Raw genomic sequence first — 26,890 nt, 5'->3', positions numbered from 1 at the left:
CATACACACGCACACAAGAAATATATATATTAAGATAAATTAATTACAAAAATGACGACAACACACGAAACGATTCATAAATTGAATAAGAAATTTATGAGCTGTGGTGTAAAGGGGCAGGTAGAAGGGAAAAAGCCGGTGCCTATACATAAATTATTTCATCAAAGAATCATCATTTTATCAAATATTAAGTTTAAGTGACAATATTTTGAGAGAATTAAATGCAATTTGCTTATAAAAACAGCGATATTGGTATTGCTAATAGAAAATGCAGAGTTCCAGTGATTGACAGTAGTAGTAGTGAACCAGTCATCACACAGCATTGCATTTGGTATCACTTTATAAGTAATATATAATAATTGTTATTCTTAATATAGCGATGCATCTAAAGTCATTTTACATCTTAAACATAAAATTATCTATTAAATGAAACTTGGCTATGTTATAAAAATATAATAGACGAAATCACGGTTTTGATATTTGCAACCAGAACTATTATAATAACTTATGATATCTATAAACAAGGATTATAAAGAATAGAACTCATAAACAAATTTTTAATTATAAATTTTAATATGTATTCAAATGAAATCAAATTAATTAAGAGCGCAGAGGACTTGAACTGTTCTGAACAGAGATTTCTTGTCTATATAATTAATTTTTCAGAGGCACTTCAGCAGTATTGAGAAACTCATCTCTGAGGTCAAAGGTCCGAAGCCCGTCTATGCACAATTAATGGTCTATGCGCATTTCTCACTCGCTCGTACGGTGTTGAAAAGTATCGTGAATAGACCCAATAAGTCCACGGGATCACCGAGGCCTACCTGATTACCTTGCCTTGAAGAAATAAATACTCATGTACAGAAATACAAGGACAAGACGAAGGGCTGATGGAGTTTTTTTATTGTGGAGAAAGCTCAAGTTGTCCCATGCTTTATACGTCGTGAACATACTATCCTCAATCAGCATTTACTACTTCGATATATATACAATATCAATTACGTGACTTAAAAACCCCGTGGCGCTACAACCTCTAAGATCTTGGGTCAAAGCAAGCTGGTTTACCTTTACGAGGTTTTCAGCCTTTAATGAACATATGAAACTCTTTGTTGCCGTGATTCGAACCCATAAGTTGAGAGGCCCACGTTTAGAGCAACACTGCACTGCCAACATTATTTATCAAACTGTATCAAAAATATTTAATGGGTTCTTTAAAGTTAAGAACCGTCTGTCTCTGAAACAGGACTTTTTTCCTTTACCATAATGTAAACTTTATATTTACTATCATATTAGGAACAATAACTTTAATATTATATGAACAGACAGAATTAATTTCATAATCTAAATGCGTGATCGGCGCAAATACGTGTATTCAATATAATTGTATTGTTATAAACACAATAGCAATAACTAGGATATTAATTTCATATTACAAACGATATAGGCTTAGTTAGTTTATACATATATACTAAGATTAGGGAAATCAATATTTAGTTACTTTATTATAGGTTAAAACATATTTATAAAAGCCTTGAAATCTGATAAGACTTAGTGAGTACACCTAGTATGAGCCTCAGATTTCTGTATCTGTTTCATTATCAATCAAGTAGGCAAGTAGGTGATCAGCCATCTGCGTCTGATACACGCCGTCGATTTATTGAATCTAAGGCAAGCCCAGTCTCCGCACGATGTTTTCTTTCACCGTTTGAACGAATCTTAAATATAAATAACAAACCGGGACACAGCAAATCAAATCAAATAAAATCATTTATTCCCATTGGACCACCTAAAATGGCACGTTGGAAAGGTAAATAAAATATAAAGATGATTCTAGTTGCCCCTGCCAAATGGTAGTTTCGTGTATAAAATGAGTAAGAAACTCCAAACTTACTTATTTAAAATAGAATTAACAATATTTATATTCATTAGGAAAATAATTATATGCGAGCCGGGGATCGAACCTACGACCTCTTGCGGTTACTTTTGAAAGGTTTGCGAATTTGTAATAGGATCTAGTTATATAATTATAAATCTATTGTAATTTTAAAGAAACTTTTTAGTTGAGGCATCATTTACACTGCGTAGTTTTTATTTGTATAGTCTGTAATTCGCGCGAAGTTGATAATAAAATTGCGTAATAAAAGATTCCAATGCGACATTAACAATTGAAGGAAACGTAATAAAATTATTCAAAAATGTCTTGCCACTACCTTACGAGTCGGTGATATCATTAAATTTATCTAGATTCAATAAATCTTTTCATCTTTTGTAATTGACATGCATTATGTATTCGAGGTGTGTCATTATGATAAAATGTGACCCGCGGTTTTGTTCGCGTGTTCGTTTTTTGTTCCCGATGAACGGCTGAGAAGACTTCAACAAAATGTCTGAGGACGATAATTATTATTTGCAATTATTTAACACAATCAGTACGCATGGTTTAGTACTGAATGTAGGGTAGGTGCGGTAAGTAATAATATTTTTATTTCGTAACCGTTGGTTATAAAATATATGTTCGTTAATAGAATAATTTATTGTTCTTTTTGACACAATTGATTACATTACAGAAGATACATACAATATGAGGAACCTAACATTGAACCGTAGAGAGGAGGCGGGGCACCGCAACCTACCTTTACCTAATGCTCAACATAAAAAAAAAATGAATCTGTCGCTCTACAACCTCTTTAGGTCCTGACCTCAAATTTCTAAATCTGTTTCATGATCATTTTTAAAACTAAAAGGCAAGTAGGTGATCAGCCTCCAGTGCCTAACACACGTCGTCGACTTTTTAGGTCTAAGACATGTCGGTTTCCTCACGACGTTTTCCTTCACCGTTCGAGCTAATGTTAAATGCGCACTTAGAAATAAAGTCCATTGTTGCACAGCCCGGGATCGAACCTACGACCTCAGGTATGAGAGTCGCTTGCTGAAGCCACTAGGCCAACACCGCTCAACATAAGGCGAGTTAAAAAGTTCCGGGTAGTTTAAACAGCGAATAAGTAGGTAATATTCTTTTGTTTTGACAATCGAGTGACATTTTATTTTGTTAAAGTTTTTAGAAAATATTATTGTCTGTTGATTAAAGTCGTTGGTTTCCTTTTTTATCTTACGTAAACCTATAATTTATTGCTTCACCGGAGATTAAATGCATATACAACATAGTGATTGACAAGCAAATTAAAATTGATTTTATGTGTATGTTTTAGGCGGCATAGACGACTTTTATCTGCATTTGACATAAAAATAAATTAATTTTAATGATTAAGCTAGATTTTTCTTAAACTTTAAACAACGCAAAATATCATATAATCAATACTGATTAATTAAAGAAACCTATGGTACGTGCCATATCTGTTAATGTTTAAGGGAGAAAAATAAATCAATTATTATTATTATTATTATCTCTATCTGAGCAAAGAATAGGGTGGCCTGAAACCGTGATGTGAACTGTAGAAAGAACTAGAAGACGGCTACGTGACCTGTCGACGAATCGACTACTTAGCACTAAGTCTCGACTGAGAATGTAACCCTATCATTTTCTCTAGTATACATTTTTATATTGGGCGATATTTGGCTTAAGTTAATTGAGATACTAGTTATGTATAGTTGCTACACCAGCCTGTACTTGTTATGAATATTATATAATTCAAATAGCACACAAGCCTCAAGTGGATGACTGTCAACATGCTATCGGTGAATTCGACGGTCTCTAGTGTCGAAAGCAAGGCTAAATTTGGGTCACAGAGTGCCAACGGAATAAATAATAATAATTTTGAATTTTTACATGTACAACATATATAAACAATTTCACATATAAAAAAATCAGGTGCGTAGACACACAGACACTAACGTACGTCAAGGAAATTATTAATGAAATCATGTCTGTTATTACTATGATGAATCTGACGATTTTTCAGATCATTATTTTCTAAATTTAAAATTATTATACATTATTATAAGTTTATTTACAAACAAAGTGGTACATTTAGATCGATTAAGTACGCACCATCTGCCATTTAAAATAGGCATGCAAATGTCACATAAATTTTCAATAAGTCTCAAAGCAAGTAATTTATAGTTGTTGAGAAGTTTTAGGTCTAAAAACTCGCCCACGCTATAAAGACTCCTTGCTTTTAAAAATCTGAAGGAAAGAGGGCGCGTTGGTTTGTTTACCTCACAAACCTATTTTATGAGCTGTCCTGATCATCTATCAATATAAAAGAAAATATTACTGTTTTAACAGAACCAAGATAATACCAGCACCTAACGTGATATCAGATAAAGTAAAGTAGAAAACAAAGGTAAATAATGGTGGTCGATTACATAAATATCTTCCATGATGTCAAAAATAAAATATATAATATTATAAAGAGGAAAGATTTGTATGTAACAAATTAGCTCAATGAATACTGGATTTACTGAAACTGAAACTTTTAAATATTCTTTCACCACTTCAATGCTGATTAATATTGAAGAACACATCAATGTCTACAAAAACTGTTTAAAAATAAATGTCCACCCGTGCGAAGCCAGAACGGTCGGCCAGTCTGTCTATAAAGAGACAAAAGAATCGTCTTTTTTATACAAATTTCTCTTCAGCAGTTGCGAAGAATAAACTATTGTCCAGTGTTTTAATATTATGCCGTACCATATTAGTAGGATAAGTAAGCCATTACTAAGTAGAGAACATCCATCACTAAACAAGCATGTATTATTACGCTCCTAATATGAATTACACCAGATTAAGTCTTAGACAAAACTAGACTTCAAGCAAAAAAAAACTTTTTTTGGTAAAAATGCAACGATATGTTTTAGACGTTATTCAGTCTTAAAGGTTGAATCATCACTAAGAAATCTTCATATTAAAAAATCATGAACGTCGAGAGGCGGGTAGAATTTATATTACTTGTAATGTGCGGATTCCTACCCGATTTGTGTAGGTTTAGAAGATAAATGTTACTGCTTGAAAGATATCGTTTAAAGGAATACGAAATGTTTTAGTTCATGTAAAATATATTCACATTTTTTGTGTAAATTTTTCGTTTTTTATTATGTTATTTCATATTATTTTTTTTACCATCTGATTTGGAGTTAAATATATAATTTTTAGTGTATCTGTTATGTCCAGTTTTTTAACTATATTCAACAAAGTATATGGACTTGGCCAATTTCAGACGTACCATGTTTACTATATCCGGATGAGACACGATCTGTACTGGAATAAATTCGTTATCTGTAAAACTCTAGGAGAGATCCTTTTGGGAAATTCCAAACGTATTTATGTAGACAATTTCAGAAAATCTCTGTGCAACCAAAGCAGTGCAATTTATTTTGATGTAACCCGACATATATACATTATATGTAGCTTATTAATCTACAAAATTTTAAATGACTACGTACACACTAACATATCACTAAAATAAATCAAATTAAAAAGCGCAGTTCACGACGCCCTTATAATTTAATCCTACCTAAGTATAGAACCAATTACGACAAAAAAAACATTGAGCGTTGGGGGAGTACTGCGGTATAATAGACTCCCACAAAATATAAAAAGTGCAGGCAGACTAGCAATATTTAAATTAAGATAAAAAGACCATCTATTGAGTGATCCCAATCTACGGAAATGAAAGTTCATCCAAGTTCTACCAAGTTTCTTTTTTTTTTCAAATTGTAACGTTAGCATATAAATGTTCTCATGTAAGTGACTAATGTCTATTATGAGAATAAATGTCTTTAAACCTAAGCTTGGAATTAAAAGTAAATTGCTTCAACTATTTAATTTAACTGTAACTATTATATTAGATAACTTAAGACCTTAAAAAAATGCCCGGGGTTGACTATTCAAAGAGATCATGTGATTTTATTGAATAAATGAATTTTGATTTGATTTGATTTGATACATACAACCCAAAATTATCAAAGTACTTTTAAAAACTTAAAGTTCAGGAAGTAAAAGAAATAACAATAGCAAACGTACATTAAGAGTAACAATACTTATAGATTTATTATTATCTACAGCCCAAAATTGTCATTTTAATTTCTCCGCGAGATATGAGACATAATTTTCTAAAATTTAGGTATGAGTGAATAAAATGTTAGTACAGTCGACTCACGTTAATTCAAACCTGTGATAATTCGAACCTCTCCAATAATTCAAAGTTATCATGATTTCCCTACAGAATCTCTTTGTTTTTCGAGGTAAATCAATACATTTTATGCAATTGGTAATTTGAACGAAAATCATTGCTATATATAGACTGACGCGTTAATTCGAACGCATTGGCGTCCAACACTCGATAATTTAAAGTTGCAGAGAGAAAGAGGCGGAAAGAATGTAAGTACATTTTAAGACAATTCAAACTTGAGGAGAGTTTATTGCCAGTTCTTCTCTTCCGTTCTACGCCCTTGATTTGAGAACTGGCAGTGAATGTAAAATTAGAATCATTTCAGTTATGTATATTTCTTTTATTTGACGTTCATAAGTGTACATTATGCTACCTATATTAATAAATGCTTTTTGATTTGATTTGTATCAACGTACTTTTTTGTCATGATTGTGAACGATACACAGAACCTTTGGCAGGTTTTTGAGGTGTCAGTTAAGAAGGCAAAATCCTCATTCGACCTTACAAAGCTTCTGTCTACAAAACGAAAGTGATGAAAAGGCATCTCAGGAGCAGACTAAGCAGCAGCAATTACCTGCATAATTCGCCAATGTTTTGGGGTTTATCGAACTATGACATCGATTATCAGGATATTAATCTTTTCCACCTCAAAAAATAGATGTCAAGAAGTACTTGAAGAAACGGGAAGACTCTGATATTGTTCCAGGAGTAATTTAAATTGTATGTATTATTTATTATTTCAAATGTTAAATTTCAGTTTTTTTTGTATCTTTGTATTTTAATGTACTTGCTTGTTTTCTGTTTCATATACATAATATATTGTTTATCTATGTAATCTGTTTTGGTTTTCTGTATGGTCTTAGTCATATAATATGTATTAGTGTCATATGTAAATATTATCGTCTATTTATCATGTGATAATCCTAACACAGATAATATTCGCCCTCGAAGCTCTTAAATTTTCCTTACAAATTATCACTATTATTATATTTCTTTACTTATCATGATTTTACGTATTATTCCTCCTAAGAGAACATTAGATTAGGCCCTGAATATGGCAAATTACGAGTCCTCTAGAAATCCTACTCGCTTCGCATTCCTCATAATTCCAACTGAATTACAACTTTAATCTTCCTACGACAGTACATCTAGAAAATTATGCAAACAAGCCTTACCACGCTATTATCTAATACATACATTTGTATGCAATGTGATGACACACGTATCTGGTACCAGTTTACCTTTTACCTGACTTTTATTAGATAAAGCATTTTTATCTGTGGGTGGTATCCGTTTGTAATATTTTCTATAGATTAATCGTTTATTTAATTAAAGAATTTAAAATCAAAAGAAATATATAAAACCTTTTCTTATTATGTCCATGAGTTGCTGTGAGAGCTTGGAGTCGCATAAATGAAGATGGTCATTAATCTTTATAAAAGTCGTGTTTGTACACTTAAAACTCGAGAACGGCTGGACTGATTTTAATTTAATGTATCCGACTGACTTAATCTCATCTATTTGCCTATTAGATTAACAAATGAAACAGATACAGAAATCTGAGGTCAGACCTTAAATGGTTATAATGCCATTGAATTACTTTTATGTTTTATTCGAAGAAAGACGAATTTTATATTTAAAAAAAAATGTAGAATAATGTCAGTTATTTAAAAGTATTGATATTGCTTATCAAAATAAAATGTATTTTGTGTTCACTAAGGACAGCATATCAAACAATCTAGGTATAAAACAAAGCCAGGCTTATTGTAAAAATCAGAATCAAACATTATAGTTTTCCGGGTCGACTATTTTCATATAAAAAATCAAACATTATAAACGCCTTGTGTTTCTTTTATACTTAAATGGTCTTTGACAAGAGTATGTTCACAACATCCAGGCAAAACCTTTATCCTCTGTAATCTACAAACGGGGTCCTCAAACAGATTTTAAAGAAAGACTTCGGCTGGCAGCTGGTTCTCCTAACTAGCGGGTTAGCACAAAAAATAAAGTGACTCGTCAAAAGTGAATACATACCATTTTCTATCTCCAAAGAGTAGATGACATTCTCCCCATTACTAGCAATTGCGGATACTCGACCCACCTCTCCTGTAGAACCTTCGTTGGCTTCTAGTATGTAGGATGAAGAGCTGAATGATAGAGAAGGTGGATCCACAGGAGTATCTTAAAAAATATAATATAAGTTTATTTATGATACCAGTCCTAAAAATATCTTTAAATTGTAAATAATATTTATATAAAAACAATATTTAATATATACAAAATGATATTTTTAAACAGACCTTGAAATACTCAAACTGCAATTAATTATAAAACTTATTAAATTATCTATTTCATTTACATATTAAAACTGATTTAATTACTGACACTATTGTGTTAGATATATATCTGTGATTCTTAATTTAATTCAGGCCAATTTGAATATTAATGATGATTGATTTTATCAATATGTTATTGTACAGTTTCTGTCTTGAGTCATTTTCGATACTTTTTATAATTGCATACTTCTATCGAAATTCTTATTATTTTTTCTTTTTTTTATTGAATAATACTATCTAAATCAAGGTATATTACATTCGAAAACTAGGATGGTTTGTATTAATGTAACAATAGCAGGCTTGTCAGTTGTGACAAATGCATATAAAAGTTATTCATCAACTTATTGTTACGTTTTTATGTTGTTTAACAAAAATATTCTATGTAATAACTGTGCGGGTAGACCATTTATTAGCCGCGGTAGTAAATACTTCATCGTCCTTTCACCATAGACGTTATTTTCTCTCGATATAAATCTTGACAAATGAAAAGTTAATACTTTAATAAATGTAATAATTTACCTGATTCATATATATCTAGAAGAAGTACAGCATTTGCTTCATCAACTATCAGTTTCAAGGCGACATACGAAAGTGTTGATGGTACACTAGTAGCAGAAAGCGTTATAGTGACGACTCCATTGGTGATAGCTGCTCTGAATAGATGGCTATATTCTGAGAACAGAAACATAAATACGAATATAAGAACTAACCTTAAAATGTAATAACTGTAATATATAATTAAAAGGAGTCCCTTTAGGCAAGGTTCCGAAGATACTGGCAGCGTACCCTTTGAATAGCTAGACTAATTCTTTGTCCAAGTAAGCTGCCAGCTCTTCGGTCTCCAGTGATGTCGGCTAGTCTTTTTGAAATTTCCCTAAAAAGCCTTATAGCGCCATGACCCCATACCGAATGAATAAATTAAATTCTCAGAATCAATATTTTAGTGAAAATAATATTGGTGTTTGATCTACCGGTAGCGACTGAAAAAAAGTTTCGTATTAGACATAATATATTACGTAATTAACTTACCCCCTGAAACTTGAACATTTCCGCTAAATTCCACGACAGTTATCACTTCATGGACCACAGCATTATTTTCCACGCGTCCTAAATACAAAACTTTGTCGAATTTCACATCTGTTATCGGATCTGAAAACACAGTTTGAGTAAGAGAATGTATTGATGTTATTTCATCTTAATACTTATATTGAGGGATAAGACGTAAACCACAATCTTTATTTAATTCATATTATTGTTTCAGATACCATTCAATGAATAACTGAATTCTCTTTGTCTATGTTGTTTATCGATAGATAAGATTACAATACATACGTTTTGATAACGTTAAACACAAATATGTATATCTATGAAATTATAATGCCTGAATTAATAATATTAAACGGTTTATAAATATTGTAGTATAGCGTGATGATTTCCTTTTTTAAAAGAGTACCGAGAGTTTTTTACGCCGGCTTTTTCTCTCGGTCTACACCCTCTGTCTTCTTTGCCGATGAGTAGGGTTGCCAATCGGTTTTGCCAATTGCCAATGATCTTATGTTCCAAAATAAACGCATTTATTTTATTTTATACAATTTATTGATCATGTTAGGCATCTAATAGATGTTGCAAAAATACTTAAATTTATTTGAAGATCAGCAGTTTAAGAGTTGTCAGATAATTTTATTACATTTAAACCTTGGAACACATATTTTTTTCTTAACTTTATCTAGTTACAAATCAAGGTGTCTCAAGTAGATTTTACTCAAGTACGCATAGAGTTATGATTAGAAAAATAAACTATATATTGTTTTGTAAATATGTGTTCATCTTTGATATAGATTTACAGAGAGTTGAAATCGTTGGTTTACGAGAACTTAATGTTTTTCAATATATGTTTTTTAGGGATTGAATCAAGCCATTTTCCGCTGTGGGATTAGATTCCACTTTAACTTCTGCATTATTGTAAATTTATCTTAAAAGCATATATATATTTACCGTTTGTTACGGCTATTATGATAACCGATCGGGTAAGAACCACTTCAGAGCCCACTCTTTGTGCGTATACAACGAAAACCAGTTGATTGACATTGTTTATTATACTTTCAGGAATGGAGGAACTCAGTTCTAAGTCAGCGGAGTTTCCAGATTGCCGCAGTCTAAACCAAGTTGAGTCGTCTGAAATGAATTATTATGGGTTAAGATAAGTAATAGACGCAAAAGTGTACATACATTATGTAATGTTAATTATTTTTATTTGGTATAAATATACTTACAATATAACTAAATAGTTAGTAAAAAAGCAAAGAAAGTTACAAACGGTCTTATGTTAATATTAGCGGCTTTATTGATTAGAAAAATGGAAAGATACAGAAAAAAAGGGAATGGGAATATAATCTTGTCGTCAAGTGTCTTCAGCGTGCGATACTGATCCCTGAGGTCGTCGTTGCAATCTGTCGCTTTGCATCAATGGACTTTCTTTTTATGTGCTCATTTAACATTCGCTCGGTGAAGGAATATATCGTGAGAAAACCGGCTTGTTCTAGGCTCAAAAAGTTAAGGGCGTGCGTCAGACACAGAAGGCTGATCTATTTGCCTATAAGATTAAACATAACTCATCATGGATCAGAAATCAGACGCCCATTCCTAAAATATTGTTATTTATTAAGTTTTTCTACTATTGTATAATGATTATGCTATATTTTTTGATAATAAAAAATAAAAAGGTGTTTATTCATTTTAAGTACATATGCATTGAAATGTGTAAAATTTGGGAACCTTTTAAGTAAAAATACCTGTGTCAGGGTTCTCAGCTCATCCATAACAAGCTTAATTATAAAATCCTGAAAATATATTTGTATGTGATTTAATTACATCTTTTATTTATTTTTCATTTTTCAACTAAGATCAACACACCTGAGTGCATGAGTGAGAGTGTTGTGCGAATGTGTGAGTCGGTCTGTGAATGAATAAAGTTTACCTTACTAGGCCTCAGAAGCATCCCTAACACTGTATAGCGTGTTCATAAGCCAGTCCTTTAATCGTACTGTTAGATTGTAGACTATTGAGCGGGTAGATATTAAGTAGCCTATTTAATGTATTATACAAGTATTGGACGGATATATTATACGGAATTCAGATAAAGTAGATCGCTAATACAAGAAATCAGCATCCCCAAAGAATTTAATTCTTTCTAATTCATGATACGTACCTCCCTCCAATTTAAATTGGATTGTTTCATCAAAGCCTGATTCTAGTCGAATTATGAAGTCAAAGCTAAATTCAGAAGCTCCTGCATAAGATCCCGAGTAATATGGTTTATCAAAGCTAAGACTTTTCACTGATTCTTGATTTTGAACGATTTTTAAAACTATCGCAGCACGCGCGGTTGTATATTCCGATATTGCTTGGATGTCCATTGTTATAAGTCTATTAATAGGAATATTTTCTTCTGGTATTGGTCGTAGAAGAGTCAAGGTTAGCACATTTCGCTCATTCGGTGTACTGAAATAGCCATTAAGTTCTGAAAGTGTTTGGAAAATTTTGAAATTATTAAATCTATTAGCAGACTAAATCTTTTTACTAACAATTACCAAACTGTAAACAATATTACAATACTTCTTCAGATTGATTTAACAGTCACTTAAGCTTTAATCAGTCGTTTACTAATCGGACATTAAGTGGCGTCACCCAGTGGCGGATCCTACATTCCAGAGGGCTCTTACAGAAATTGGACATTTCAGGTAATTATTTGCCATACCTCCTATTAAACTAAATGTGACTTCGTCGTTGTAGCCTTCGGCTAAAACTATTGGGTCCAAGAATATGACACTCTGGTTTATGGTACCAACGTATGCCTGTCGGTCGAACTTCATGATAGGAGAAGATCCATCATCAACATCTGAAAAAATATGCCATTTGTTTTTTTTGCTTTGCTAATAAAATCTTTTAAAGTACAGTCTTTAATAAAAAATACCATTTAAATAATATTGTTTAAAACATATTTGACCAAACCAGGATCATTTTATAAAAAATATATAACATAAACATAAAATCGCCAAGAAATTTTTAAGTTTGTTAGTAATAGTACCTTCAATAGCAATGATAATAGTTGATCTTGCGGATGCTGTATCGCTAGCTCTATTGGCATGGACCTCAAAAATTAACTGTGAATTACTACTAACCACGTCAGATGGTACTTGCCGAGATAATATCATCTTAGCAGAACTTCCTGTTGGAACTAATTCAAACCATGTAGACTGATCTGAAAAGTATGGGTCACTTGGCTAAAACCATAGTTATTGTAGATATGTCTAAGGTTAATAATTCAATGGCTTTTAAAAGCCTGACCCAGGGTTCAGGGGTTCTTACACACATAAGCTATTTGGAGAACACTGATTATTATTTATATACTCAATATTACTATATTTCCACTTTTACATGATTTACTTAATGAGCCTTCTTAATTTTACGATATAATTTTTTTGTTAATTAAACAACCTATATAGCTATATCGAAAGCTTATACCCACTTTCTTGTTTGTGTTATGGAAAGGTAACAAGTAAAACCAGCCACATCTATGGCAATTCATGAGTTTACTTCAAATAAATTCAACTAAGCATTTAAAAATATCAATAATAATAATAATCTCTTTTGTTTACCTCCGTATAAAGAATATGTAACAGTTTTGTCGTATCCCTCAGCAAGGGATATCGTGTCTTCAAACGTAAATACATTTTCTGATGTATATCTCCCAACATAGTATACTCGATCAAATTGAATTCCATTTATAACCGGAGGGTCATTATCTTTTATTATTCTTAGTATTGTTGTCGCTCTCGCAGTGATAACATCATTTTTCGAAACTCGTATCTCAAGGGTTATAAAATCGTTATTGAGTAGATCTTCAGAAACCTCCCGCTGAAGAACAATTTCAAATACAGGCCTTTGAGGTGTTATAGAAAAGTAATTTGCGTAATCTTAAAATAAATAAACGAAAGAGGTTAATGGTTGGTGCTCGCTTCTTTCACATTTTTCATACGTGATTCATACTTACTTCCATGCAAAGTAACAGAATGTGTATCATCGTAGTTGCCGATTAGACTTATAGCTTCCAAAGTTATACCACTTTTATTTAAAGATCCGACATAGTAAGCTCGGTCAAAGCGTAAGTTCTCGGAGGATTCTGGAAAAATGTATAAATTATAGTCAATAACATATAATCAAATGTAAATGTAAACACAGTCACTCTCAGATATTCCTAATTCCTAATAAAGAGTTAAATTAAACACATCATTGTTAGTTTAGGCTTAGGCATTCTAAGCCTAAACTTGCATAGTACATACCCGGTATAATTTCTATAAATATAGCTGCTTCTGCAGAAAGGGCTCCAGGCTTTATTGCCAAAACTGTAAACACAATTTGATTGTTGCTTTCTACTATTTGGTTGGGTAATGTATTTGTTGAGTTTTCGTATAATCTTACTGAGTTTTCATCTTGAGTTATGTAGAACCATTGAGATGATTCTGAAAGCAAAACATTTGTTTAGGTACCTCTGTTACTATTAATATTAAGAATTTTGAATAAGTTTTAAATCACTGTAAAGAGAATAAGTTGTTAAAAATGCATACCTCCGACTAATTTAAACTCTACAGTATCATCAAAACCACCTGAAAGCGAAATGATGTCAGGAAAACTCAATCCATCAATAGAATATTGGCCAGTATAGTAGGCACGGTTAAAACGGATTGGTTTGATGGTTGGTGTGTCATCAAGTTCTTTTATAAATTCTATTAATACGGCAGCTTCTGCAGAAAGGACTCCAGGTTTTTTTGCCATAATAGTAAACATAATTTGATTGTTGTTTTCTACTACTTCATTGGGTAATGTATTTGTTGAGTTTTCGTATAACCTTACTGAATTTTCATCTTGAGTTATGTAGAACCATTGGGATGATTCTGAAAGCAAAATATTTGCTTGGGTATCAGTTTTGATAATAATATTAAGAAATTTCTAAACGTTTTAAATCACTGCAAAGAAAATAAGGTGTTAAAAATGCATACCTCCGACTAATTCAAACTCTACAGTATCATCAAAACCAACTGAAAGCGAAATGATGTCAGGAAAACTCAATCCATCAATAGAATATTGGCCAGTGTAGTAGGCACGGTTAAAACGGATTGGTTTGATGGTTGGTGTGTCATCAAGTTCTTTTATGAATTCTATTAATACGGCGGCTTCTGCAGAAAGGACTCCAGGTTTTTTTGCCAAAATAGTAAAAACAATTTGATTGTTGCTTTCTACTACTTCGTTGGGTAATGTGTTTGTTGAGTTTTCGTATAACCTTACTGAATTTTCATCTTGAGTTATGTAGAACCATTGAGATGATTCTGAAAGCAAAATATTTGTTTAGGTACCTCTGTTAGTATTAATATTAAGAATTTTGAATAAGTTTTAAACCACTTTAAAGAGAATAAGGTGTTAAAAATGCATACCTCCGACTAATTCGAACTCTACAGTATCATCAAAACCCACGGAAAGCGAAATGATGTCGGGAAAACTCAACCCATTAGTAGAATATTGGCCGGTATAATAGACACGGTTAAAATGGATTGGTTTGATAGTTGGTTTGTCATCAATTTCTTTTATAATCTTTAAAATCACTGTTGCTTGAGCAATAGTAGTATTTCGTGTTGCTCTTATTTCTAAAGTAATTATATTATTATCTGGAAGCCCATCTTCTGGCAAATCTTCCTCAAGGATAATTCCTAGTCCATCACCTTGTGTAGATGTACTAAAATAGTTGGCCAAATCTAAAATTATTATGACATTACAATTCTTTATATAATAAAACTTTCATTTACATAGATTTTCAAATCAACTTACCACCATGTAATGTAACCGAGTATGGTTCATCAAGATTGCCCCGTAAGTTAATGGTATCCAAAGTGATTTTGTTTTTATCTAAAGATCCTACATAATATACCCTTTCAAAAGATAGCGAGCTGTCTTTATTTTCTGTAAAACGTAATGTTTAATTATATCGCACTATACAGATGAAATAAATAAACTTTAGTGGCAACAAATGGAACGAGAAGTATTAAACTAGTGTCCAAGTTACAATAAACACAAAAGAGTAACAAAGTTTAGAAGGTGGATGCACCAGATTATCAGGTCATTTGCCAAAGAAGGACACACTGATATTATCTAGGATTGTATAAGATAATAGAAATATCGGATGTAAAAGGCGCTATTATTATTACTGATTATAATATTATGATTAATATTAGATAAAACTGTGCTTAACTTTTACAGTATTTAATTCTCAATAATACCTGCATTAAGTTCAATTACGATAACAGTTCTTCCTGGAGTCGCCTCTGGTTTATTCGCAATAATTGTTAAAACAATTTGTTTATTATTTACTATAAAGTCATTCGGTATGGAATTTGTTGTATTTGGATGTAATATAACTGAATCTTCATTTTCAGTAATATAAAACCATTTCGAGTGTTCTGCAAGAAACATACATAAAAGGTGACCTTAAATGCTATCTTATTGTTTATTCAAAGTAGCCTACATTGGATACAATATATTTTTTATTTAAAGAAAACACTTTTTTACCTGATTGAAGCTATTTTATATATGCTGTGATACTTTTTTTTTGACATTCAACACCTTTTGTCTTCAGTCACCGTCATAGCTTCAATCCGGTAAAAAAGTGTTTTCTTTAAATGTGTAAAAGCTATGTTAATAAAAGACAATACTATATTTATTATTTAACAAGATCCAGACACTCATACATAAGAATAATAATATTTGTATCAACAAACAAAAATAAATCTGCCCTCAAAGAATTCTTGTCTGTAATGGATGAGGATTAGTTAAAATATAACTGATATTTTATTACTAAAGTATATACATATAAAATTGGTTTTTATTTATGTGTTATTTATATTTATAAAAACTTACCGCCTTGTAAATCAAAGGTAACAGTAACATCAAGCCCAGATGTTAATTTAATAACATCGTTAAATTGCAATCCAACATTTTCTGTGTAAATCCCCTTATAATAAGGTTTTTCGAAAACAGGTTGTATTATTTCTTTCTTAACTATGCTTATTACAATGGACGTTGTAACAGGAATTGCATTAACTCTTTCTGCTCGTACGTTTAATATTATATTGTCTTCGTTGCCTAAATTTTCATGTAATTCTTCACTCGCCAAAATAGATATAACATTTTCCCTCGTAGAGTATGTGAAGTAATTGTAATATTCTGAAAGGAAAATTCTTCTTATTTTGATTTTCCGGTACTATAAAATCTAGCTCCAGTGAAATTGAGATAACTTCTAGGTTATCCTTAAGTATTCCAGGCATGCAACCATCAAGAATACTGCTGATGATTGCTATCTCCGATATTCGACTTGACCCAGCGATGAAATGTCATACTTACTGCTACAACACACTAAGGGAAGATAAACAATGCAAAAATAATATCCAACCGTGAGATTCAACCCTATTTATATAACGATTAAAGGTATTAAAATTTACACGGAAATGTAAAATCATCAGAGTAATTCAAAGAAAAGTTTTGTTAATAAGTGTTTTTAACAGAAACGTAAGCCCGTTAAAATGATGATAATGTTTATATTAGCATTGATACGTTTAAGATAAGAAATGAGTCACTATTAAAAACTATATTTTCTTTATAATGTGAAACTACAGTTATAAATGTAATAATTGAGTTATACCTCCACTTAAGATAAAACGCACTTGGTTCGTAAAACCACTTTCTAGTATAACATTTTCTATAGATACCACTTTGTTTTCCAACGTTCCAATGTATGTGTGCTTAGAAAATTCCATTACAGCAAGTTCGGTTAATTCTGCAATAAAAAGAAATAAGAAGAGAATTTTTTTTTATTAAACATCATCAAAATTTAAAAATAATTTGAGTTTAATATTTATCGGGAAGTTATAAACGCTGACGATATCATTTATCCAGATGCTGTTTAACCCTATGCAAGTCGTAGCCTCAGAATTTGAACGCGTGTTTTTATAATATTTTAATTTTTACTTTCACCAATTTACAAGATCCAGAATAGCTACTAGCTTATCATTCTATATCACCAAGGTGCATACAAATCGTTGAGTTAAATAACCAAACATAAAAGTTAAAGGATTTTCATACAAAGCATTTTTATACTTCACTCACCATTCGGAAACCTTATGACAAGAGCGGCGTTACCGCCAACAGTGTTCAGTTTTGTAGCAACAATGTATAAAGTAAAAATCTTGGCTGAAAATATCAGGTCTTCAGGAATAGCGTACCTTAACGATACTATAACATTGTCATCGTCGTTTTCTATTCTGAAATAGTCGGCGTGCTCTGAAAATAATTAAAAAGTATAGGAAAAACTAGCACATTGTGAAGATAATTAATAAAAATGTTAGATTTTCTTTAATTTAGGTACGAACTCAAAGTTTAGCTGTATGATACTAAATAACAATCCTTTATCTGAGTCAGTTTTCATGCGTATGTTTCTAACTTTAAACAGGCATATAGATTGATTAACATATATTTTTCCTCGCAAAGAAGTAGCATATACTACAACAATAACTTTACTTATTCAGTAATAGATTTGACTAAGCCTAAGTATTTCCTTCGACTGCCGTCTTACCTCCGAAAATTTTAAATTCCACTGTCCCATCATACCCTTGAGTTAATCTTATTTCTTCAATAGAAACATGTGTAGAATTTACGTATTTGCCTTCATATATTTTTTTTGCGAAAACGGGTGTTATCAAATCATCTTTAATTATTTCAAAAATGAGGGTAGATGCCGCTGTATTTGTGTAGTCACCACTTGCAGTAATTTCCAAAGTTATAATATTGTTTGAGGTTACAATCTCTTGAGGTAATTGTTTCCTCAAAGATATAATTAATTGGTTTCCGTTGCTTGTTTGATTAAATAAGTTGGCGTAATCTAAAATTCATTATGTGAATTAATTATCTTTACAAGGTTTAGGACAACTCTGATTTGGAGATTGAATTTACAAAATTATTTTGACCATTAAGTTCCGACTTACCTTAAATTTACTTGCACCTTCTTGGTTTTGGTTATATTTACAATTGCATAGATTCGGAGTAAAATCAAACATCACATTACTATTTTAGTTTCTGTCATTTTCTAATTAGGTTTAACACAGTTTAGTTTATTGTAAAATCGAGTTTACAAAATAATGTATAAACGTAGAATTTTACGAGTGAGTAAAATAATCGTGACCAACCATGATTCAAGAATTTGCTAAAAAATCTTAGTGAAACGTGCTTTTCTACTCCTGTATACCCTTACAGATATAACCAGCTTATGTACGAATGTTTACAGTAAAAGTTTTATTAATAATAAAGAAAATTATACTGACCTCCTCGAATGCCAAAAACAACATCTTCATTGACTTGATTTAAAAATATATCCTGATGCACTAAACTAATACCATCTATTACACCTTTATAAGAGAGCAATTCAAAACTCAACTCGCTAGCTAGAAATAAGAAAACACAGAACGAAACCTTAAGAAATACAATAAAGAGTAGAAAATGGGAATAATAAAATATTCATCGTAATACAGTCTATAGATAAATAAAAATAATTTATTCTTACCTGTTCATTTTAATATAAGTATGATTTATAAAATGTGGTTTACGTCTTATAACGAAAGAGATTACTTAATTTATATATTGTATTGTTCATACTTACTGTTATGCTTTTAAAAATACTTTTATAAATAAAAACTCTTTCAGAAAGTACCAGCATATTCTAAATTAAATGCTACACGTATTGTTTTAATAAAATACGAATACAAAGGATAGATTGCATGAATTAATGAATGTATCTAATTATTATAGACTAATGCCGAGATCTATAGAGCGCACTTACACTTTGCTCAGACTAAACTATCGAGTTAAGTCATATTTGGTATTTATAGAGCAAACTACGAATCTCTCGGAGTGTTGGCTTAGCTTAATCTCAAGTCCACGAAATCGACGACTTACCAAAAACTTTGACTATAAGCCTAACAAAAATAATGGCCCAAAATTTACTTTGCCATCATATCTTTTACTTGACTTTTTATTTTGTCGTATCTGCCCTATAGCAGTGACATATGTTGACAACAAAATTCAAACTAACTTCAACTCTCGCTTCAAATCTGTTATTTTCGTTTGCCTAAAAATATTAATATCTTAGATATTTAATCTTCTCTACCGTGTCACATACTGTAAGTATCTACACTATCTATAAATATCAATATGCTGTAAGATAAATACAAAGATCTTCATACACTTCATTCACTAATTAGGTATAAGCCCGCGGCAAAAATTTAATGGTTATCTTAGCCAATAAAAGACATTCCTAAATGTTTACTTATTAGATTGTTTACTTTTTTAGCTGGTACTGATCATGACAATAATAATGAAAGCTGGAGACCAAAGAGGGCAAGAGCGTCCACTATAGATGCCACATTTAAATATGTAAATCAGCCGGGAACAAGCCACAACTGGACTGAAGAAGCTGGGTTGACGGAAACCAGTGTTGAAGTAACCACTAAAAGTCAATCAGCAAGCAGAAAAAATAAACCTTCATTTGAGGACCTTAAATATTGCTGTGGCAAGAGTTGGACAACAACAAAAGAAAATATGAGATAGAAATGGGACATTTAAAATTAAAAAATCAGTTAGAAATAGATTCTTCAACAAAAAAATAAATTATCATTAGAAGCTTTACAGTTAAAAAAAGAATCGGAAAATAAATGATTAAAATACAATAAGTTTTGTTTGATTTTCTTTATTACCAAAAACGTAGTTAAATTGGGCAATCACGGATTGCCGGAATGCTAGACCGGTAGGATATATTTCATTGTTTTTGTGTTCTTCAACTTCTGGTGTCTGATCAGCAAGATCGCCATCGTCATAAGCATCCCATCTCTCTATACCTATATTATGCAGTACAGCATAAGCAATATTTATATTACTGGTATTTGTCAATTTTGACCGTAGTCCTAGCTTCATTTTGGTTGTGTTCGTTCCGAACATATGCTTTTGGTATTCGGGGATTCATATCGGCTGCAGTTCCTACCCTTTCAATGTTTTCTATTAAAGATAGAACTCTCTTTCTATATTCTCCATTATGTCACTTTCGATAAAGCTAGGTCCAGGTCCAAGTCAAAGCCAGTCGTTGTTTTAAAGTATAATTAAACATTTGTAACAGCTCACACAAACAGAAACAGCAAAAGTGAAAAAGCGATTGAAAATTTTTAATTGTAAATACAAGTTGTCATAACAATGCGATCCGTTCTACATAACAAAAAATTATTGTCATCTCTGTAATTATGTCATTTAACTTTTAAATAATTTTTCTAAAGGTAAACTTGTGAAATTCTAGTTATTGCAATAATAAAATAAATAGATATCAATAAATGTGTACCGTTTTAGACGTTTAAATATTTGTTATTGTTATACTTTTTTAAAGAATAATAAAGAAGGTATTCCGTGAAATGAAACATCACTTTGTATTTTGTCATTTTCTGTCTTAGCTTGTGCTTAGCTTAATCTTACCGTTAAAATGTCTATAAATACCAAATCATAGTTTATGCTAAGTGTACACTAAGCTAAGTTTTTCGTTAGTAAAGTTTGAGCTAAGTCAAAGCGCGCTCTATAGATCTCGGCATTAGTCATTAATCTGACAAATGATCACTAATATTATATAAATAAATATTGAATTGAATATTATTATTGTATTTAAAATTAATATTAAATAAATATAATTAAATTAATAATAATATTATTGTTTTTATTAAATATTACTTCTGTGAGTTTGCTTAAAATTAACGTCCTCCTTAAGCTTATGGCTCAGTTCCATAAGTTTATAATGTAAAATACGTAAAAATCTCGCTTACGCGATAGTTTCATAATGTTGGTGGCAAAACTACGATTGAAGAACTTCTATTAAGTCCGGAGTCTAAAAGATCTTACCAGTAGGCAGTTGTATTATAATGGTAGCTGCAGCCCCACTTGTGTGCTCTCTCTCAGCTCGAACTATGAGGTATATTTGTTGCTCTCGTAAAATTTCAGTAGGTATTTCTGTTTTTACCCTAAACGTTATTCTATTCCCATTTGGAGTCATTTCGAAGTATTCTTTGTGATCTGTGAAGGAGATACCTAAATAATTTCCATAAAAGAAAAGCCATGTAATAAAAATTTTTACTTTTAGAAAACTAATTATGACTTAGTTGTGAATAAATAAATCATCAAGAATCGGTTGCCAATTAATTATTAAAAAAGCATTGCCTCGGCTTATGGCGGATAAAATATTTGTAATAAAATTTATGTACGCGAGTAAATGGAACACAATTGCTCGATTGGAACGGGTTTAACTATACTAGACAATCAACTCATGATTTTTAAGGTATCTCGAAATAATTGTATATTCATTTTAATCTAAAGAATTTCAATCCTAACCAAGTATATTTTTTATAACACGTACCAAATCAAATACTTTAACATACCTCCTTCGAAGCTAAATGTTACTTGATCATCGTAACCTCGATTCAATAATATCAATTCATCAGTTACCAAGTTTTCATTAGTGTAATTCAATAAATAGAATATTTTTGAAAATTGTAATTCCTCTGGTAATTGGAATTGTGTATCTGATATTATCCGAACTGAGCCTTCCGTTGTTAGTGGCGGATCGGATGTTTCATCCACATCCTGGAATTTATTATCACATCTTTTATTAACACATTAAGTGCTCTTTTCTCGGATCCGAGTGGAGCGCGATCACATTAGCGGTGCCGACCACTTGGATTCTTGCGACCGTTCTGTTAATTTTTAAACCATTGCCATCCCTAGATCTTGGAACCGAGTATTCGGCACCCAATGTTGCCTGTATGGCGACCACTCGGATCCGAAAACAATTTTTTTTAATAAAAATAATGACATTCATTAAATATACATTACTTTATACTTTCAAACATTCATATTTAAAGTTTTTGTTTCCGGCTATTACTTTGTATTCATTGTTTTAACATTCAATGAGTTAACTAGCTGACTATTTTAAGTAGTTTTGCAACTGCAACTATCATACTTGTATCTGGTACATTATCCACATTGTTAAGAGAAATATTACTAGTATTAGTAATAACTAAATTTGTTAAACGATTTAAAGTGCATTATTTATGAAGTGGTATACTTTATGCAAGTGGGAATTGTCGATTCCTAGTCTTTCATTCATTCATACCATATAGTAATTGATCTATAATGGGATAGCATTTAAAATGTCTTTCAGAATAGCTGCAGTTTTTTGTTCGTATGTTTTTTACTTATTTTACATACTTTTTTGATATTGAAGATAGAAATCTCATTAGACCAAGGTAAGGACTTTACTTACTGTTGCCATTATCTTTAAACTAAGATCGTCTGGTATTGATCTTATAAACATCTTGGCTCGTAATGTTGCTGAAAATTCCTTCGACGCGGGAGACGAATCGTAAAAAATTTCGAAATAATCGTTTTCTTCTATAGTGAAATCGACTCTTTGAGTTGTCAAATCGATATCTCTGGCTATAATTTGGTTGTCACAACCTGTCACTAAGAATCCCGGAGGTAGAGGGGGAATCACAGTAAATTCATAATTGTCTGACGGAAGAAATCGGGGGGCGTTTTGGTTCGTATCTATAATATCTATTTGAATAACCTGAAACACATAAAACATCATATAGTCATGAAAATATTTATTTGTTTGGGATTTCTAATACTGTTTGAGCAATTTAAGGTTGATACTTTTATGAATAAGAGATGAAGGAGAAGTAACAGTCAATGGTAAATGTATAATAATATTTTTTATTACAATGTACTGTTAGTATGTACAATAAGTTATTATACGTCACTTATAACTTATATTAAACATGAATAAAATTAAATACGAATCATACTATCAGCATTTTTAATTTGTATTTTTAAATGCAATTGCTATTAGCAACGATTTAACATGCACAATGGATTTCAATTGTAGAAACAACAAATCAACAGATTTCCAGTTAGGTAAAGCATTAATAATATTAGAGTCAAAAAAGCTTACCAGCGGAGGTTGATTGGTTGATCCCTGCGCGCAGTTGAACGAAACTGTTACTCTCATAGTTTTTGATGTTTCATACTCCTCATATTCAGCGAAGTTTGCTCTAGTTGCGACGATAAATCGCGAATTTTCGTACTTGACATCGATGTATGGACCACGGTTTAATCCTTCGCTGTGAACTATGGAGTTAATACCTGAAATAATAGGTATATTTTTATATATGTATTATTACATATTGTTTAAAGAACTTTATTTCTCATTAAAAAATAATAATTTACATGAGAAACTTAATATTAATATGTATATATACGAGCGAGATACACGTCGCCATAAGCCGTCTTAATTTTAGTCAACTGTGTTCATTCTAACATGCATCTTTACTGCCTCTTTGTATTTGTCAAACACTCCAATATTGCGAATTTGAGATGGTAATTGATTAAATAAGAATATAGGTAAATATACCGAATATATAATAATACATATATTCTAAAACGGTATAATAACATAAGCAAATAAATAAATAAATAAGTAATCTCGAATTATTTATTTTTTCACACTTCACACAAAGAAAAAAAAACACAATACATGAAATTTATAAGGGATGTAACGGGCGGCCTTATCGCTAACAAGCGATATCTTCCAGACACTCCTAGTAGTTCGTATATGTCGGGACAAACGTGGCCTATAGAATAACGCTAAAAACGGTTCATGGTTCGATTCACAGCAAGCGATATTTTTTGAGTTTGAGAGACAAAGTTAACGTATTTTTTAAAAGTATTTATAGTACTTAAATTCCTACAAACAGCAAAATATTTTTTGTACTAACCTAAAATATCGGATGTATTCCGATCCAACACAACTCCATTGTGAGTGTCGAATATTCTCTCTTCCACTCGGAGACGCCAGTTTGTAACTCCTTCCATTTGACATGCTGAAATGTATTCAAAAATATTAATTATAAAATCAACTTTTACTAAAATATACTTTAGAATAAATAAAATATAGAGAGGAAACTGTGAAACTATTTTTTGATTATCAAAAATAAATATATTTATAGGAGCCCCAAGAGAAATCATCAACTATTCGATATATTATATTCTATACGAATAAAACAAATAAAAAAAAACATAAATTATTGTGTGTGAATGCGTTTTTACTTAGGTATATGCGTTAGAAGTTATACTTCTTTGGAGAAACAAGATAAAAATGTTTTCAAAAAATTTATTCTTCGTATTAATCTACGTTTGTAGAAAAAACAACACCAACAATAGAAAAATTTAAATGTTAACTATAGCTAACATACCGGTATAATTTTCAACAATGCCTCTACATTTTTTGTTCTATAGGTCTTGTTGAAAACTAGACCAGTGTCAGAGACTACTAGACCAGAGGTTTAGAGGCACATAGCATTTTATCAGAGCTTCGGTGTGTGATAACAATTGTCGCGTACCAATGGAGAAAGCACGCCAATGGCAGACAGATTTCTGTGTCGATTTAATTTTGTATAAGCTAGTAGAAGAACTTTATTGACTAACCAAACACTGATTGTCGTTGGTTATTAAATAAATAATGTTTTATTTTTTGTAAGAAATCGATCAATAAATAGTGATAAGGCAATACCTTGAATATATTGTCAGACAAAGACATTAGATATAATAATAATAATAATCCAATCAATACTGTTTTGTTTTTAAGAAGTCTTTTGCGTAGTATTGGAACGTGTAAAATTATGGGTGTGAATTTAACCATGGGTAAAATTATGTTTACGCGGTAATAAAATATTGCAAAATTTTACTATGGTGATTGTGGATTAACTATTGGGTTCGGGCGTAAGGTACCTCCCGCGCGCATAAGTCCAGATTTGCTTGTCATTCAAAAATCTAGCATATCACATCCTTTATTTTCACCGGGCTTAGTCTAGTGATCTAACTTCTCAAGCAACATCTTAGGGCTAAATTTGAAGATCATTAGAAGAGGATATTTAAAAAAGGGATCTTTAGCTTTAGAAATATATATATATATATATATATATATATATATATTTTATAGAACAGGGGGCAAACGGGCAGGAGGCTAAGTGATACCGCCACCCATGGACACTCTCGATGCTAGAAGGCTCGCGAGTGCGTTGCTGGCCTTTTAAGAATTTGTAATCTCTTTTCTTGAAGGACCCTAAGTCGAATTGGTTTGGAAATACTTCAGTGGGCAGCTGGTTCCACAACATGGTGGTGCGCGGTAAAAACTGCCTTAAAAACGCGCAGTTAAGGAACGCGGACGTCGATATAACCACAATAAAACTTAAGGCACTATTGCGTCTTACCGATAAGCCTACATTACCCGAAACAGCAATTTGCCATACACTGAGCCTCGGCCTTCTTGGAAGTCATAAACATAGATAAGATAATAACACAGAAGAGACTCACCGAAACATAAGTGCATCAGTTGTATAAAAACTATACAGTCTAACCACAATGGTCGCTCCATTTTCGGCATTTTCACATGAAAATATGTAACATCACTTCACCGACACTTTATTAATATCACTATCGTCAACTAATACAACAATGCCTGTACTGACTTGAATTATGACTGCTTTATCATTGATATGCGATGGTCATTACCTGCCAATCATTTGATTCATATCGAAGATAACTTTAAAGATATCAAAAACGTTAAAATATAATTGAAATTTATCAACTGATATTTCTAGTACTAAAAGACTTGTCCAGAATGTAAAATGTGTGGTTTAGATTAATCAAATCAAAATATAATTAACATAATACTAATAATAATGTTATTAAAGACAATCATATGGCTTTCTTTCTACAAAATTAATTAATCATATCATAAGCTAAAGCCTGTTAATACAGGGGCTCCAAATATGATTTTGTCCCATTCGGTGTCGAGACCCTTGGTCCGTGGGGTCCTAACGTTATAAGGCTTTGTAAGGAATTAGAAAAAAGGTTATTCGACATCACAGGTGACCGATGAGCTGGCAGCTACCTCGGACAAAGAATTAGTCTAGCTATTCAAAGGCGAAACGCTGCCAGTATGTTCGGAACCTTGCCTAAAGGGACCCTTTTAATAATATATTTTAGTTATGGTAGTTTAAGTAGGTAGGTAAGTTTACTTATTGTTTTTATTGTTATTTTTTCAATAGTAATAGAAAAAATAGTTTTCATTTTGTCGGCCTTTGAAGAATCGTTAGTATCGATAGACGTGAGCCGATATGACCTTAGTTTATGCCAGGTTTTCTGTAAAATATAAAATATTTCTTCTCGTTCTAG

General features: G+C 31.5%; 1 protein-coding gene and 1 long non-coding RNA gene across 3 annotated transcripts in view; one reads left to right on the top strand and one right to left on the bottom strand.

Moving 5' to 3' along the window:
• Window positions 1-26,204, bottom strand: part of LOC110994652 (protocadherin Fat 4) — a 37,820-nt gene extending 11,616 nt beyond the window's left edge. The window contains exons 1-26 of one of the 2 annotated variants that reach the window (XM_022261443.2): window positions 26,027-26,204; window positions 24,430-24,534; window positions 23,607-23,797; window positions 22,917-23,222; window positions 22,033-22,237; window positions 21,500-21,670; window positions 18,892-19,011; window positions 18,147-18,452; window positions 17,681-17,854; window positions 17,217-17,351; window positions 16,436-16,741; window positions 15,799-15,978; window positions 15,350-15,481; window positions 14,959-15,276; window positions 14,527-14,853; window positions 14,095-14,421; window positions 13,810-13,989; window positions 13,521-13,649; window positions 13,126-13,443; window positions 12,555-12,728; window positions 12,225-12,365; window positions 11,676-11,987; window positions 10,463-10,642; window positions 9,497-9,616; window positions 8,987-9,139; window positions 8,166-8,312 (exon numbers count right to left, since the gene is read on the bottom strand). In XM_022261443.2, coding sequence (XP_022117135.2) covers window positions 8,166-8,312; window positions 8,987-9,139; window positions 9,497-9,616; window positions 10,463-10,642; window positions 11,676-11,987; window positions 12,225-12,365; window positions 12,555-12,728; window positions 13,126-13,443; window positions 13,521-13,649; window positions 13,810-13,989; window positions 14,095-14,421; window positions 14,527-14,853; window positions 14,959-15,276; window positions 15,350-15,481; window positions 15,799-15,978; window positions 16,436-16,741; window positions 17,217-17,351; window positions 17,681-17,854; window positions 18,147-18,452; window positions 18,892-19,011; window positions 21,500-21,670; window positions 22,033-22,237; window positions 22,917-23,222; window positions 23,607-23,797; window positions 24,430-24,534; window positions 26,027-26,096 — 5,227 coding nt within the window. In that variant the 5' untranslated portion in view covers window positions 26,097-26,204. The remainder of the gene's footprint in view (window positions 1-8,165; window positions 8,313-8,986; window positions 9,140-9,496; window positions 9,617-10,462; window positions 10,643-11,675; window positions 11,988-12,224; window positions 12,366-12,554; window positions 12,729-13,125; window positions 13,444-13,520; window positions 13,650-13,809; window positions 13,990-14,094; window positions 14,422-14,526; window positions 14,854-14,958; window positions 15,277-15,349; window positions 15,482-15,798; window positions 15,979-16,435; window positions 16,742-17,216; window positions 17,352-17,680; window positions 17,855-18,146; window positions 18,453-18,891; window positions 19,012-21,499; window positions 21,671-22,032; window positions 22,238-22,916; window positions 23,223-23,606; window positions 23,798-24,429; window positions 24,535-26,026) is intronic. The other variant, XM_045630527.1, reaches the window with a different exon arrangement.
• On the top strand, window positions 19,382-20,125 carry LOC123689595. The gene is made up of 2 exons (XR_006750543.1): window positions 19,382-19,746; window positions 19,917-20,125. It is a non-coding gene; the product is annotated as an uncharacterized LOC123689595 (long non-coding RNA).
• Window positions 26,205-26,890: the final 686 nt, after the last annotated feature.

The sequence above is a fragment of the Pieris rapae genome, chromosome 12 (genome assembly GCF_905147795.1).
Source record: "Pieris rapae chromosome 12, ilPieRapa1.1, whole genome shotgun sequence".
NCBI lineage: Eukaryota > Metazoa > Arthropoda > Insecta > Lepidoptera > Pieridae > Pieris > Pieris rapae.
Note: the sequence above shows the minus strand (reverse complement) of the source record. Positions and strands in the feature narration are given on the sequence as shown.